Source organism: Myotis nattereri, assembly GCF_964212035.1.
Source record: "Myotis nattereri genome assembly, chromosome: 3".
NCBI classification, from domain to species: Eukaryota; Metazoa; Chordata; class Mammalia; order Chiroptera; family Vespertilionidae; genus Myotis; species Myotis nattereri.
Window position 1 is genome coordinate 102492617 of NC_138077.1, and position 16411 is coordinate 102509027.

Sequence of the window (16411 nt, forward strand, 5' to 3'; positions counted from 1 at the left end):
AATTTTGAAAACTACTTTTCCTACAAACATATGAAACGTTTATAATGCAAGCTAATGGGAATATAGCTTGATTTATAACCAGTTTTTCAGTCTATAATCTTTAGATTATAAAGTGTCAGGCTGATAAACAAGCCATTTTCAAAAGGGAGCTAAGATCATCTGATAACTCCTCATACCTCCAGAGAAGCTAAATAAACCCCTTGAGTCATCACAATGTTCACATGAAAGTTTGGGATTACTGCTGCCCTTTATCGCAATTTGCTAATTGGAACAGTCCTCTCTTCCAATGTGTCCATTGGAGTGTATTTATAATTTACTTAACATTATTTAAAATTATTACTTCCAGTTACATTTTCATATGTATCCTGACCTTTTCTTTTATGTTCCTAGATTTTAGTGCTTTACAGAGTTTTAACTTCTTTTATTCTTCATAGTGTTGACTCAAATAATTTACTTTTCTAATCTTGCATAATAGACAATTGTGATATCCATGCTTATATACCAGAGCTAGTTTGGGGGTTGTGAGAATATTCAACTAATACGAGAGAAATACATGAACCAAGTCTTGAGCATCTTTCTAGAAAGATTTATTTCTTGCAGGGGAAGGGTCAGCATATCCAGGTGTTCCTTTAGCTTAAGATATAAAAAGAACTTCTACTTCCATTCAGAAAAGACGCTTATAGAAGAATACCGCAGAATTTTGTAAAAGATTGTTCCACAAATGAGGTATTCTTTAATTTGGCATGGTGACAGCAATACATTCTATATCGACATCTTTGAAGCAAATATGTGGGATTTATAGGTAGTTAACCAACCTCTGATTGGTGATACATTCAGCTAGGTTATAAAAAACACAGGTTTTTAAAAGGGTGTCAGTGTAACTTTTATCACTTATTATTTAATAATGCATTTATGTGTAGCTCATGCTTGCTGCTACTGAGTTTGAAAACTGTGTTAAGATATAGCTTACCCTGTGGTCACTTAAATCAAAGCACAGAGATGCTATTTGCTTAAACTGCTGAGCAGGGTATTTTTATCAGCACTTAGAGGTTGCCAAAAATCATACATATTGAAGTGAGAAAAAGAAATGGAGTCTTTGAAATCAGTTTGTATTTTCGGTAGACTTGGTTGTTTCTAGCAGTTGAAACTAATTTTATGCATTCTTATTTATTTGTACTGTTCAGATTTTAATGTGTAGTAGAACTGTGAAGTACCAGAAATTTAAAGATAGATTCTCACTGTAAACATCTCATCCCTACCCACCTTCACACAAACTGTCACTGGCCTAAGAAGTTACAAACTGACGGCAAAGCATATGTTAACAATTGAAACACAAAGATGCATAAGCTCATAACACCTAGAAATCTTTATATAAATAGCTAAAGTTTTATTAATCATAAGGTTACCAGAGGCGCAGTGCACAAAATTCATGCACTGGTAGGGTCTCTAGCAGCTGTTGGCTGTGAGCTAGGTACTCCCTCCCTTCCCCCAGCTGGCTTTGCCCTCTGGTCGAACTCCCAGATAAACTCCCTGTTGAGGGGACAATTTGCATACTATGTTTTTATTATATAGGATATTACTTAAAGTCTTGATTTAAGAAAATTTCCAGATAATATCTCCCCACTTTTCACTACTCACAAGTCAGAAGCATATGGGAAAGGAATGTGTTTAGTTGAACACCCTACTGTATTACTACACAAATACATGAAAGAATTTTGAATTTTACAAATAAAGGAGCCATTCTGGAATTTCTGTCTTTAACCATGATGAGGTAATAGAGACTGGATTTACAAGTCTTTGTATATTTTAGAGGATTCAAAGCATAAAAAGTTTGTGTTCTAACTATAATGAAATTAAGTTAGAAGTTAACAAAAAGATATCCAGAAAATCTCCCTGATAGTTGGAAATTAAATAATATGCCTTTAACCCAAAGGACAAAGGGATAGTTCAGAATACTTTGAACCAGATAAAAATAAAACCTTACATATTAAAATTAGAGGGATGCAGCTAAAAACAAAAGTAATGGTAAGTAGAAAATATATGAATTAAACATCTTATTGGTAAATAAGAGTGGTTTCAAATTAATGACAACAATTTACACATTAAGAACTAGGTGGGGAAAGGCAATTTGAAAGCAGAAGACAAGGAATAATGAAGATGAGAGAATAAATCAGTGAAACAGAAATCAGAAAAATCATAGAGAAAATTAATGGAATTAAAAGCTACTTTATAAGAAGATTGGTAAAATTGATGAACTAGGTAGACTGAGTAAGAGAAAAGAAGGAAGAAACAAATCATCAATATAAAGAATAAAAGGGGCATATCAGTACATATTCTATAGATAATTAAAGAGAATAGTGGTATATTATAAACAGATAAATATCTTAAAACACACAAGCTATTGAAGCTCACTGATAAAAAATAGATAATCTGAGTATCCATATATTACATTACAAAATGAATTTTTAAAAATAATAGTTGAACAGCCACCAAAAATTTAACAACAAAATCATTCACTGGTGAGTTACACTAATTATTTAAGAAAGAAATAATACCAGTTCTCTAAATACTTTTCCAGAAAATTGAAGAAGAGATAAAACTTCCCAACTCACTTATGAGCGTAGGATTTTCCTGAAACCAAAAGTACAAAAAGAAAACAAAAGAAAACTACAGACCAGTATTTCTCATGAATGTAGAAATAAAAGTTGTAGCAGATTTTGGCAAATTGAATTCTGTGGTGTGTATAAAGGATAATACCTTATTGACAGGTGGGGTTTACCCAGGACTACAAGATTGGTTATATGTTCAAAAATCAGTATAATTCACCACATTAACAGAGACTATGGAAGAAAACCATATGATTGTCTTAGTAGATGAAGAAAAATGGTTGGCAGAAAGCTAACATTTATTTATTGCAAAATCTCTCAAAACTAGGGATAAAAAGAAACTTTCTTATCCTGATAAAGCTCATTTATGAAAAATATTAAACTAATATAAGACTTAATGTCAGAAGACCAAATGCTTTTCCCCAAAGATGAGAGCAAAGCAAGGATGTCAACCCTAACCACTTATAGTAAACATTAGACTAGAGTTTTTAGGTAGTGCTGTAAAGCAAGAAAAAGAAATAAGCATGTAGATTGGAAAATAAAGCTGTTTTTTTGCATGTTTATGACTTGTCTCTGTAGAGAATCTCAAGTATTCTACAAAAAAAAAAAATGCTTAGAAACAAGAAATGATGATCAAGGTTACATGATACAAAGTAAACATACGAAAATCAATTATATTTCTAAATACTTGCCATACACAATTGGGAGTTTAAATTTTGAAATACTTACACACAATAGCAGAAAATATGTACTTTTAGGGGTAAAATGAACCAAAGATATATATGAAAAACTATAGAATATTACTGAGAGAAATTAGAGAAATAAAAAGATATATATCATGTTCATGGATCAGGGCGTTCAATATTATTAAAGTGTCACTTGTTCTTGATTTAATCTGTTTATTCACTGCAATCCTCCCCATCATAATCCCAAGAGGTTTTTTTCATAGGATTGACAAACTGATTCTAAAATTTATATGGAAAATCAAAATATGTAGAATGGCTATAACAATTTTAAAAAGATAGTGTTGGAGGAGTAATTATCAGGCTACAATGATCAAGAAACTCTGCGATTGGCAAAAACACTGGTCTATATGAAGCTAATGGAGTCAAGAAATAGACCTACATATCTCAGGTGAATTGATTTTAGTCAGTGTTGCCAAAACAATTCAGTGGGCAAAGGAAAATCTTAAACTTACAGTGTCATAGGCAGAAGAATAATCCTCAGTTCTTACAGAATACTGTATTATACAGGTATCCTGCTTTAGAAATCCATAGAGGAATTTTTGCTTTTATGAAAAAAAGTTGTTCCAGCAATAATGTAGGTCTTTCATAAAACTGAAGTGGCATAAGTTGAACTTTCAGGAAGCAGAGGATACTGTTCACTACACGTTTTGGCTTAGGAAAAGCTTCATAGGAACACTCTCCTTTAGATAGTGTGGGGAACGTGTATGAAAAAAATATAATGGATTATAGAACTAAAAGCAAGAACTATATATAAAAGTTTTTGAAGAAAACATAAGAAAAATTTAGTGTCTTGAGTGTAAAAGATGTCTTAAGTAAGATAACAAAAAGGTACAAATCAAAAGAAAAAATTGATAAATTAGACTATTAAAATTAAAAACTTGTAATCTTTGAAAATTATATAAAAAGGAAAAGGCAAGCTACAGACTGGAAGAAAATATTAGCAAAACATGTATCACAAAAAGGAATTATATCTAGAATGTCTTCAGAACTTGTACAAGTAAATAATAAAAGTAACCTATTGTATTGGGAAAAATATTTGAATATATACTTCATCAAATAATATATGTAGATATATGCACATGAAAAAATGCTCAACATTTGGAAAATGCAAAATGAAACTAAAGGTGCTGTATACCCACAAGAAGAACTAAAGTTAAAAATATAACACATATGTAAGTGTTGTAGAATGTGGACCTAGAACTGTCATTACACTGCCAGTGGGAATATAAAATAGTGCGATGCCTTTGGAAAACAGTTTGGTTTTTTCTTAAAAACACCCACACAATCTAGCTCTTCCCTCTGGGTTTTTACTCAAAAGAAATGAAAGCATATGTTCACACAAAGATATGTGCAGTAATATCCACAGAAGCTAGAACAGGTTAACGGATAAATAAATGTGGTATATCTACACAATGGAAGACCACTGAGCAATAAAATGGAATGAATTATTATTAATATGCACAGTCATGAATGAACCTCAAAATAATTATGCCTATTATAAGAAACCAGACTAAAACAAGTACATAGTGTATGATTTGATTTATATAAATTTCTAGAAAAGGGACCATGTTTGCCTGGGATGATTAGGAAGAGGAATGAGGGATGAAGAACCTTTGGGGCATGATGGATAGGTACGTTATCTTGATTGTGGTGATGCTTTCGTGAATATATATTACTGAAGCTCAAGAAGTTGTACACTTTATACTATACAGCACAGTTTATACCAGTTATACCTTGATAAATGTGTTTGAAAAAAGACCAATATTTGAATAGTTTTTATATGTGGTGGTATTTTCATAATTTAGCCAAATACAGTAGCTGCTTTTAACATAATTTATGGTTTTGCCACTTGAAATTTAAAAAGTCATAGGAATTGTCTAAGAAAAAAATATATCATTATATTAAAGTATTTTCTTAATATGCTTTTTTAGCAGAATTCCACTTAATTTTCAAAAGTCAGTTATTTTATCTGTGACTTCGCAAGGAGTGTCTCAAAACACTGCACTGACTTTAGATATAGTGATAAATGAAGAAATTGATCTCAGGAAATTGAGGATATTTATGGAAATTATTTTGTGGATTAAAATTTGTAGTATTTACACTTTTAAAACTTATTTATATAGGACAATTGTAGGGGAATAGGAAGTACCACAGAAAAATCATGGATCAGTTTTATATCTGATTTAAAATTTTTGCATTTAATGTTTATCATAAATAAAAAATTTATTATCCTTAAATAAAATGCATGTTTCCCATAACTTAGCATTTTTATGTCAGACAATGCTCTTTGTGATTACTCTATAGTTTTGGATCAAATATTTGGAATCAGTTTTATTCCCTTACACCAATATTTCTTAGAATCCCTTTTTTAATGCATTCTGGGAGAAGCTGTTTCTATATTGTTTATATTAGTGTGAAAGCAATTATACACATACACACACACACACCCCTACAGTTTTATAATGCTGAGAACTCCAACTCTACAAAATTGGAAAACTTTTCTAATATTTAAATAGCATAATAAGTTTTTATCTGTTAAAATTGATAAATTAGACTTCATTAAGATTAAAAACTTGTAATCTTTGAAAAATGTATACAAAAAGAAAAGGCAAGCCACAAACTAGAAGAAAATATTAGCAAAACATGTATCACATAAAGGAATTTTATTTAGGTTATACACAGAACTTGTACAAGTCAATAATAAGACAAGTAGCCTATTACTGTATTGGAAAAATATGTGAACATATACTTCACCAAATAAGAAATGCAGATATGCACATGAAAATATGCTCAACATTAAAAGTCATTTGGAAATTTGTTACTGCAGGAGCTAACTGTATAAGAACTACTTTTGTTGCCATAAAGTATTTCACTAAACTATGTGAATTACATTCTTTTAAAAGTTTCCTTCTTATTAAGTTTACAGTCTTATTGAGAAAAGTTTAGTAAGATTTCAGAGGAGCACTAGGTGGATGATACATTAGTCTAATATTATGATCTAGATGAATTGTTAGACTAATATTAGGATCATCACATGACAGCGGCAGTGGTAATTTATTGTTGAATGAAAGACATTCATTTTAGTAGCTATGGAGTTTGAAGGGATCATTGACTTGGAGGGTCTGGGAAGGCTTCATGGAGGTAGAGGGATTTTTGATTAAATAGGTTTATCAAGGTAAAATACCTACACAGGGCCTGGTATGTAGCTAACACCCATTGTATGGTAATGATTGTTATTGCTGTCCTCAGCAGCATCTGGGCCTTGCTGAATGGAAAAGGATTATAATAAACAGACTTGAATGAGGAGGATATTCTTGCTGGGTAATGACATGATTTGCTATGAATATGTGACATTTATGCTGAAATTGTGAGCTTAGCCTAGATACTTTGCTGTTTTTGTGCTTGATTCCTTCTTGAGTCTCCTAAATGACATCACTCTTCTTTAATTATGATACAGGAGTGCTGGACTCGTTCCTAATCTATATTACTTAAATTTTTGCTTAGTTTTTAATGAATATCTGTTTACCAATAAAGATTTTGTTAATCTTCATTTAAAAGTCTTTTTTTCTTTGATCCCATTAGGAGCATCGGAATTTGCCTTTTATGTGTGAACTGAGATACCTATTTGCACTTCTTGTTGGTACTAAAAGGAAATATGTTGATCCCTCAAGAGCAGTTGAAATTCTTAAGGATGCTTTCAAATCAAGTGACTCCCAGCAGGTAGTTCTGTTGTGCTTGTTTATAAATAATTTGTATTTTATTTAATCTGATCACTCAGCAGTTTTTTCAAAGAGTCATATAATTGAAGATGTTGTTATTCATCTTTATTAAAAGTAAGCTGGAGCCATTTAAAACATTTATTTGGAGGAATTATTTTAAATTAAGAAAAGTAATAATGATCTTGAAAGTGTTAAGATAAATCAAAGTATCATTTATATTATGATTGAAACTGGTAAGTTACAACAATGGGTAAAAGTAAAAATTCTCTAAAACATGTAATTGAAAATATTCACAAATGTATGATAACCCAATGCCAGTACAGTGTGCCTGCTTTTGAGATGCGTCTTTTTGCTGGCAGGTAATAGTTTTTCTTAATTATTCAGAAAGGTTTCTGATCTACATTAACTTAGTTATGTTGCTTTCCCCCCCCCCCCCTTTTAATCTTTATGTACTGCTATTTGAAAGGTTAAAGTGGGTGGTGCATGGGCTGGCTAAATAGCCATCTCAGATGGTGATCAAAGAAAATTGAATTTATTTAAGGAAAGGGAATGGGAGATGGAGATATCCAAAGGGAAGGGCTACACAGAGAAAAGGGGGCCTTGGAGACCAGTTCAGTGGGTTAGCCCCTGCCCATTGCTCCCCTGGTTGTACGTCTTGTGGGGTCCCTTACGTGCCTATCGGAGAATGGTCGTTTTTCCTAGGTTAGATTCCTCCCCCTAATCATCACCATTTTAGGTCCTACTGCTCATGCCTCATAGTAGTAGGACCTCCCCCTGGGCCGTCTTGGCTTCTGCTGGGCAAGTGCCCACCAGAGAAGTCCCGGTACTCTGCTGGTTGTACCCTGGGGAGATTGGAAAGCCAATTTTTCTTCCCTAAATGGGATGGAATGATAATCCCCTTGGCAGGGCAATGCTGCTGTCACCTAGTGTGCATGGAGCTGTGGCTTCTGACCTAATTAAACTTAGCCAATTTTCCTCCTTTCTTTTATTAATATCTAGCTAGTCTATGCTAACAATACCATATTTGCTTTTATTTATTGTTTTCAGTTTTTTAAAATATCTAACTGTCCCAGTGTCTGTTAGGTTAGTGTCTTATCTGTTATAACAGTTCTTAAATACATCAAAAGAAATAATATTCCTAAAAATGATACCAAACCACCATTTTAGGGTACTCTTTCTGGTTTTTAAGTGTTACCAAAAGAAATTATTGGGCGAGATTTCCCAAACAGAAGTGGGAGTTGGGTTCTTGGGGTATCACTGAAATAAGAATTTTCAGAAGCTCCCACGGGAGAGTGAGATATAGTGAAAGGCTTTATTTGTGTAGAGTTATATTCTTACGGTTGTCAAGTCCCATGTCTGTTAACCCAGTCCTAAAAGAGGAGTAGCTGGGATTCCAGTAAAGCCAAAAGCAAAGCCAGGGTCCAGACTGTCTGTTTCATGTTGCAGCTAAGCTTAGTTCAGCATTAGGCTAGTTACAGTCCATCAGCCCATTGTGTGGGTCCCATGTGGCTATAAGCCATGTGAAATGCCCCCTTGTAGCAGGAGTCACAGGAGCACAGGTACCAGGAGAAGCAAGAGCCCAGAGAGCAAAAGCCAAGAAAGTGCACTCCTTTGTTCAGAAGTTTAAATATTCATGTTTCCTGCTCTTGAAGTGGCCACATCTATTTGCTTCCAGGTGTGAATGACATGTAAGCACCTTCCCAAGTCACTCAGACCTTACTAAGCATGCGACCAAACTGCCTTTGTCCAGTCCCTCGCCCCATCAATCAGGGAATGGACTTGGTGAGTGTTAACTTACCAAAGCTATATAAATAGCATGTGAATATTAGCTAGTTTTCCCTCTATTCCTTTCCTGTTAAATAATAATCAGATTATTAAAATTGGTGTCCAATTTTCCCAACACCATTTATTGAAGAGACTGTCGTTGCTCCAATGTATGCTCTTGCCTCCTTTATCAAATATTAATTGAGTATAGTGGTTTGGGTCGATTTCTGGGTTCTCTGTTTTGTTCCATTGGTTTATATGTCTGTTCTTGTGCCAGTATCAGGCAGTTTTGAGAACAATGGCTTTGTAATATAGTTTGATATCTGGTGTTGTGATCTCTCCAACTTTGTTGTTCTTTCTCAAGATTGCTGCAGCTATTGGGACTCTTCTTTGATTTCATATAAATTTTTGGAGTATTTGTTCTAGATCTGTAAAATATGCTGTTGGTATTTTAATAGGGATTGCAATTGAATCTGTAGATAACCTTAGGTAGTATGGACATTGTAATGATGTTAATTCTACCAATCCTTGAACATGGTATATATTCTTCCACTTGTTTATATCTTCTTCTATCTCTTTTTTAACATCCTGTAGTTTTCCGAGTACAGGTCTTTTGCCTCTTTGGTTAAGTTTATTCCTAAGTATCTTATTTTTTTTGTTGCAATTGTAATGGGATTATTTGTTTACTTTCTTTCTCAAAATTTATTGGTATATAAGAAAGCCATCAATTTTGGGGTATTGATTTTGTATCCTGCTACATTGTCAGATTTATTTATTAAATCTAGTAATGTTTTTTTTTATATATTTTATTGATTTTTTACAGAGAGGAAGGGAGAGAGATAGAGAGTTAGAAACATCGATGAGAGAGAAACATCGATCAGCTGCCTCCTGCACATCTCCTACTGGGGATGTGCCCGCAACCCAGGTACATGCCCTTGACCGGAATCGAATCTGGGACCTTTCAGTCTGGAAGCCGATGCTCTATCCACTGAGCCAAACTGGTTTTGGCATCTAGTAGTTTTTTGATGGAGACTTTAGAGTTCTGTATTTACGGTACGATGTTATCTACAAATAATGAGAGTTTTACTTCCTCCTTTCCAATTTGGATGCCTTTTATGTATTTTTTTTCTTGTCTGATCGCTATGGCTAGGTCTTCCAATACTATGTTGAACAAGAGTGGTGAAAGAGGGCATCTGTGTCTTGTTCATGTTCATCTGGGAAATGGTTTTAGTTTTTGCCCATTGAGTATGATGTTGGCTGTCAGTTTATCATATATATCTTTTATTATGTTGAGATATGCTCCCTTGCTTCCCACTTTCTGTGAGTTTTTATTTAAAAAAAAGGGTGTTGGATTTTTGGCTAATGCTTTTTCTGCATCAATTGAAATGATCATTTGATTTTTGTCTTGCAATCTGTTTATATGCTGTGTCACATTTATTGATTTGCAAATATTGTACTATTCTTGCATCTCCGGAATAAATCCCAATTGATCATGTATGATCATTTTACTGTATTACTGGCTCCGTTTTGCTAAAATTTTGAGGATTTTAGGATCTATGTTCATCAGGGATGTTGGCATATAGCTCTCTTTCTTTGTAGTGTCCTTATCTGTTTTTGGAATTAGGGTAATTCTAGCCTCATAGAAAGAACTTGGAAGTATTCGTTCCTCTTGGATTTTTTGGAATAGTTTGAGGAGGGTAGGTGTTAGTTCTTCTTTGAATATTTGATAAAACTACCCTGTGAAACCATCCGGATCAAGGCTTTTGATTGCTGGGAGTTTTTTTTATTATTATTATTACTGCTTGAATTTCATCAGTAGTTATCGGCCTATTCAAGTTTTCTGATTCTTCCTGATTTACTTAGGAATATGTCCATTTGGACGAGGTGTCCCATTTGTTAGAATAAAGTTGTTCATATTATTTTTTTGCGATCCTTTGTATTTCTGTGGGGTCAGAGAGGACCAGAGAGGGAGAGAGAGATAGAAACATCAATGGGAGAGAACCATTGATGGGTTGCCTCTTGTACGCCCCCTACTGGGGATCGAGCCTGCAACTTGGGTATATGTCCTTGGCTGGAATCGAACCCGTGACTCCTCAGTCTGCAGGCTGAAACTCTATCCACCAAGCCAAACTGGCCAGGACTCTGATTTTTTTGGGTGTCCTCTCTCTTTGTTTCCTGGAGAGTCTGGCTAGTGGTTCATCAGTCTTGTTTATTCTTTCCAAGAACCAGCTCTTGGTTTCATTGATCTTTTCTATTATATTTTTGGTCTCTATGTCATTTATTTCTGCTCTAATCTTAATTATTTCCTTCCTTCTACTTACTCTGGGCTTTTCTTATAGTTCTCTTTATAATTCTTTAGGTTGTAGTGTTAGATAACTTACTCTAGTTTTTCTGGTTTTTTTGAGTTAGGCCTATAGTGCTAGGAACAAAACTGCTTTCACTGTGTCCCATAGATTTTGGATTGTTGCGTTTTCATTGTTATTTGTTTCCAGGATGTTTTTTCTTTCTTCTTTGACCTTTTTGTTAACCCATTCATTATTTAATAGCATGCTATTTAGCCTCCATGTGTTTGATTGTTTTTGAGTGTTTATTGTAGCTGATTTCTAATTTCATGCCATGGTAGTTTGAGAAGATACTTGAAATTATTTCAATTGTCTTGAATTTGTAGACACTTAGCTTGTGTCCTAACATGTTGTCTATATTTGAAAATGTCCCATTAGCACTTGTGAAGAATATATATTTCCTAGCTTTGAGGTGGAATGTTCTGAGGATGTCAATTAGTTCCATCTGATTTAGTGAGTCATTTAGGATTTACTGTTACCTTGTTGATTTTTTGTCTAGAAGATTTATCTATTAATGTAGGTGGAGCATTAATGTCTCCTACTGTGATTGTACTACTGTCAGTCTCCCCCTTCATAACCTCCCGAAGTCTTTTTATGTATTTGGATTCTCCTATATTGGGTGCATACATGTTTACCCGAGTTATAGCCTCTTCTTGTATCAATCCCTTTAGTATGATGTAGTGGCCTTCCTTATCTCTTGTTATAGCCTTCACTTTGAAGTCTGTTTTGTCAGATATCAGTACTGCCACGCAAGCTTTTTTTTTTTTTTTTATTTCCATTTGCCTGAAAACTTTTTTTTCCATTTCTTCATTTTCACTCTGTGTGAGTCCTTTGTTCTAAGGTTGGTCTCTTGTAGACAGCATATATATGGGTTATGTTTTCTTATTCATTCAGTTACCCTATGTCTTTTGATTGGAGCATTTAAGCCATTTATGTTTAAAGTTATTATTAACTAGAGGCCCAGTGCAAGAAATTCTTGCATGGGAGGGGAGGGGTGAAGGGTTCCTCAGTCTGGCCTGTACCCTCTTGCAATCCAGGACCCCTCAGGAGATGTCTGATTGCCGGTTTAGGCCCGATCCTGGCCGCTGGCTCCTAACTGCTCCTGCCTGCCTGCATGGTCGCCCCTAACCACTCCCATGCCTCTCTGATCGCCTCTAACCACTCTCCTGCCTGGCTGATCGCCCCTAACCATTCTGCATGCCTGCCTGATCACCCCTAACCACCTGTGCCTCGCCCCTCCTACCATGGCTTCATTGGGAAGGATGTCCGGAATGACATCAGGAAGGTCATTCAGCTGTCCTGTCTAATTAGTATATTACTCTTTTATTATTATAGACTGGAAGCCCAGTGCATGAAATTCGTGCATGGGGGATGGTGTCCCTCAGCCAGGCTTGCACCCTCTCCAATCTGGGACCCCTCGGGAAATGTCTGCTCGCCTGCCTGCCTGATTGCCCCTAACCGCTTCTGACTGCCAGCCTGATCGCCCCCAACTGCCTTCCCCTTCTGGCCCAATTGCCCCCAACTCCCCTCCCCTGCCAGCCCAATCGCCCACAACTGCCCTCCTCTGCTGGCCCAATCACCCACAACTGCCCTCCCCTGCCAGCTCGATTGCCCACAACTGCCCTCCCCTGCCGGCTCGATTGTCCACAACTGCCCTCCCCTGCCACGATCCGCCTCCTCCACCGGGACCCACCTCCAGCGTGTGAGGTGACAGAAACGCCGGGACCGGCCTCCCCCATGCTGTGCAGAGCCACAGGACCCCCAGGCCTCATTGTGCGGAGCGGCCGCCAGGCCCCACCTATGCTGTGCACGTGGCCATCTTGTGGTGGCCATCATGTGGTGACCATCTTTTAGTGGCCCTCTTGTGGCGACGTCACGTATGAGGCGCGAGGACCACCTAGGCTTTTATTAGTATAGACTAGAGGCCCCGTGCACAAAAGTTTGTGCACTCGGTGGGGAGGGAGGGCCCCTCAGCCCGGCCTGTGCCCTCTCGCAGTCTGGGACCCCTCAGGGGATGACCACCTGCTGGCTTAGGCCCGTTCCCCGGGGGATTGGGCCTAAGGTGGCAATCAGACATTCCTCTGGCAGCCCGGCAGCCCTCGAGGGATGTCCACTTGCCAGCGGGGAGCAGGCCTAAACTGCAATAGGACATCCTTAGCACTGCTGAGGAGTCAGGAGAGGCTTCCACCACCACCGCTGTACTGGCAGCCATCAGCCTGGCTTGTGGCTGAGCAGAGCTCCTCCCATGTGAGAGCGCCCTGACCACCAGAGGGCAACTCCTGCATTGAGCGTCTGCCCCCTGGTGGTCAGTGTGTGTCATAGTGACCAGTCATTCCCAGTCCTTTTGCTGTTAGGGTCAGTTTGCATATTACCCTTTTACTATATAGGATAGAGGCCTGGTGCACGGGTGGGGGCTGGCTGGTTTGCCCTGAAGGGTGTCCCGGATCAGGGTGGGGGTCCCGCTGGGGTGCCTGGCCAGCCTGGATGAGGGGATGATGGCTGTTTGCAGCTGGTCACACCCCCTTCAGGGTGGGGGTCCCCACTGGGGTGCCTAGCCAGTCTGGGTGAGGGGCTGAGGTCCGTTTTCAGGCTGGCGGGCAACTGAAGCTCCCAGCTTCTCCTTTTTTTCTGTTTTTCTTTTTATTTTATTCTGGGATTTATTTACCTTCTGTGGCTGTCACTGGAACTGAGAGCCGGCTTTAGCTCTGAGGCTTGGCTCCAGCTCTGAGACCTCGGCTGCTGAAAGCAGTATATCTGGGTTTGTTTAGCTTCCAGAATTGAAACTCTGTTGCCATCACTGGCGCTCTAAGCTCTGGGCCCGCTGGCGGCTGAAAGCAGGTTTCTGGAGCTTGTTTAGCTTCTATAATTGCAACATTGTTGCTTAGAGTGCAGCTCAGAGGCCGGCAGTGGCAGGTGGGGAACGTTGGCTTCCTCCATCACTGGAGCAAGCAAGCCTCCTGTTCGCTTCAGCTGCCTGGCTGCTGGCCGCCATCTTGGTTGGCAGTTAATTTGCATATCTCGCTGATTAGCCAATGGGAAGGGTAGCAAAGTTACAGTTAATTACCATGTTTGTCTATTATTAGATAGGATAGGTTCTTGTTGGTGGCCATAATGGAATACTTTATGCCTGTGTTTCTTCTTCCCTTTCTATTTCTTCTTTTTACAACAATCCCTTTAGCATTTCTTGCATTGCTGATTTGGTGGTTTTAAACTCCTTTAGCCTTTTTTTGGTCTGTGACGCTCCTGATTTCACCTTCAGTTTTGAATGATAGCTTGCTGGATAGAGTATTCTTGGATTTAGTCCCTTGATTTTCATCACTTTGTATACTTCATGTCATTTCCTTCTGATCTAATGTGTTTCTGTTGAGAAGTCTGTGGATAGTCTAATGGGAGATCCCTTGTAGGTAACTTTCTGTCTCTGTCTTGCAGCCTTTAAGATCCTTTCTTTGTCTTTTACATTTGCCAATTTAATTATGATGTGTCTTTGCAGAGATCTTTTTGAGTTCATCTTGATTGGGATCCTCTGTGCTTCTGGACTTGTGTGACTTTTTTCTTCCCAAAGTCAGGGAAGGGTTCTGTCATAATTTCTTTCTTGTTCAGATTTTTTATTCCTTGCTCAGCTACCTTTCCTTCTGGCACCCCTATTATGTGATTGTTGTTTTATTGTTGTCCCAAAGCTCCCTTAAACTCTCCTTTTGTTTTTTATAATTTTTTTTTCCTAATTGCTGCTCCGCTTGGGTGTTTTCTACCTTGTCTTTTAACTTGCTGATTTGGTCCTCAGCTTCCTCTAGTCTACTGTTGAAACCTTCCATGGTTTTCTTTATTGCAGCTATGTCATTCTTCATTTCCTCTGGATTTTTACTCATGGTGTATTTCTCATTTGGGTCCCTATAATTCTCAGTGAGTTGCTTGTAATTCTTATTCAGATGTTTGAGCATCGTTATAACCATTACTCTGAATTCTTTATATGACAAATTTCTTGCCTCCATTTCGTTTAGTTCCTTTTCTGGTGATTTCTCCTTTTCTTTCATTTGGGGGTTGTTTTTTTGTCTTCCCATTTTAGCTGTTCCTTTGTATTTCTTTGTATATATATAGGTCTAACTGCTGTGCCCCCCAGATTTTTTGTGTTGGTCTTATGTGTTGGTCTAGAGAGGCCCCCTACTTGAAATATTTGAATCTTGAATGTTATTGTCCCATTCCTAGATGGAGAGTCATCTGATTATGTGGCTCACTCCCAACCATGTCATGCCAGCCAGTGTGGAGGTGCTGACTGAACAGCACAAAATACTACAGAATAAAACATGACACAGAAGGAACAGAAAATGAATGTACACAAGACCGCTATCGCCCCAACAGTGACCACCAGAGAAAAGAGAATTAGAAAAGAGAATGATGGAATGGAAGGGAGGGAGGGAGGGAGGGAGGAAGGAAGGAAGGAAGGAAGGAAGGAAGGAAGGGAGGGAGGGAGGGAGGGAGGGAGGAAGGAAGGAAAAATTTTTGGAGAAAACATAAACAAATGAAACAAACAGCACAAACAAAAAGCACCCAGAAATGTGGGTGGGGGGCAGAATCTGTAGATGCAGAGTTTAAATAAAATAAGAATAAAGAATTAGAGGAATAGGGGAAGGACCATGGTTTAGAAAAAGGAGTAGAGGAAAAATGAGAAGACAAGAAAAAAAATATTTGCAAAGGAGAATACAGGAGAGAGCAAATAGGCCTAAATTTAGGAAGTGAAACAAGAAATTAGAAGAAGAAATGAAAAAGAGAAGAGAGAAAACAATTTAAAAATTGAGCAGTGGAAGGAAAAGGAAAGAGAACAGGAGATTGAGTAGGTGCAGGGAAGAGGAAAATTATATATATGAACAAAACAACAGAGAATAGGGTACTAACACATCAATAAAGTAGATAGATAAAAATGGTCAATTTTAAAAAGTGGGGAAAAGAAAGAGAAAAACTGAAAAGGAGAAAGAAGAAAGAAACATGGGAGGAAAAAAAATGAAGAGGAAGAAATGTGCAAAAAAAGAAAAGAGAAAAGTGAAGTGTCATTCGTTTAAGCCAAGTTTTAATGCCCCATGGGAGCTGGCTTAGGGCCCCACTCTTCTGTCTGCTAGTTCTGGGCTTCCTGTTAGGTACTTGGGTGCTAACCACTGTCAGGCATGTCTTTTGGCTTTTAGCACCTGCTTGAAGCTCCAAGCAATACACCAGTCTACCATTTGTGTCTGTGTCCACAGGCC

At 37.5% G+C, this 16411-nt stretch overlaps 1 protein-coding gene across 2 annotated transcripts in view; it reads left to right on the forward strand.

The window, feature by feature from the left end:
• Window positions 1–16411, forward strand: part of USP25 (ubiquitin specific peptidase 25) — a 181650-nt gene that overhangs the window by 78469 nt on the left and 86770 nt on the right. For both annotated transcript variants that reach the window (XM_081087424.1, XM_081087423.1), the window contains exon 7: window positions 6935–7072. In XM_081087424.1, the coding sequence (XP_080943550.1) occupies window positions 6935–7072 (138 nt within the window). The remainder of the gene's footprint in view (window positions 1–6934; window positions 7073–16411) is intronic.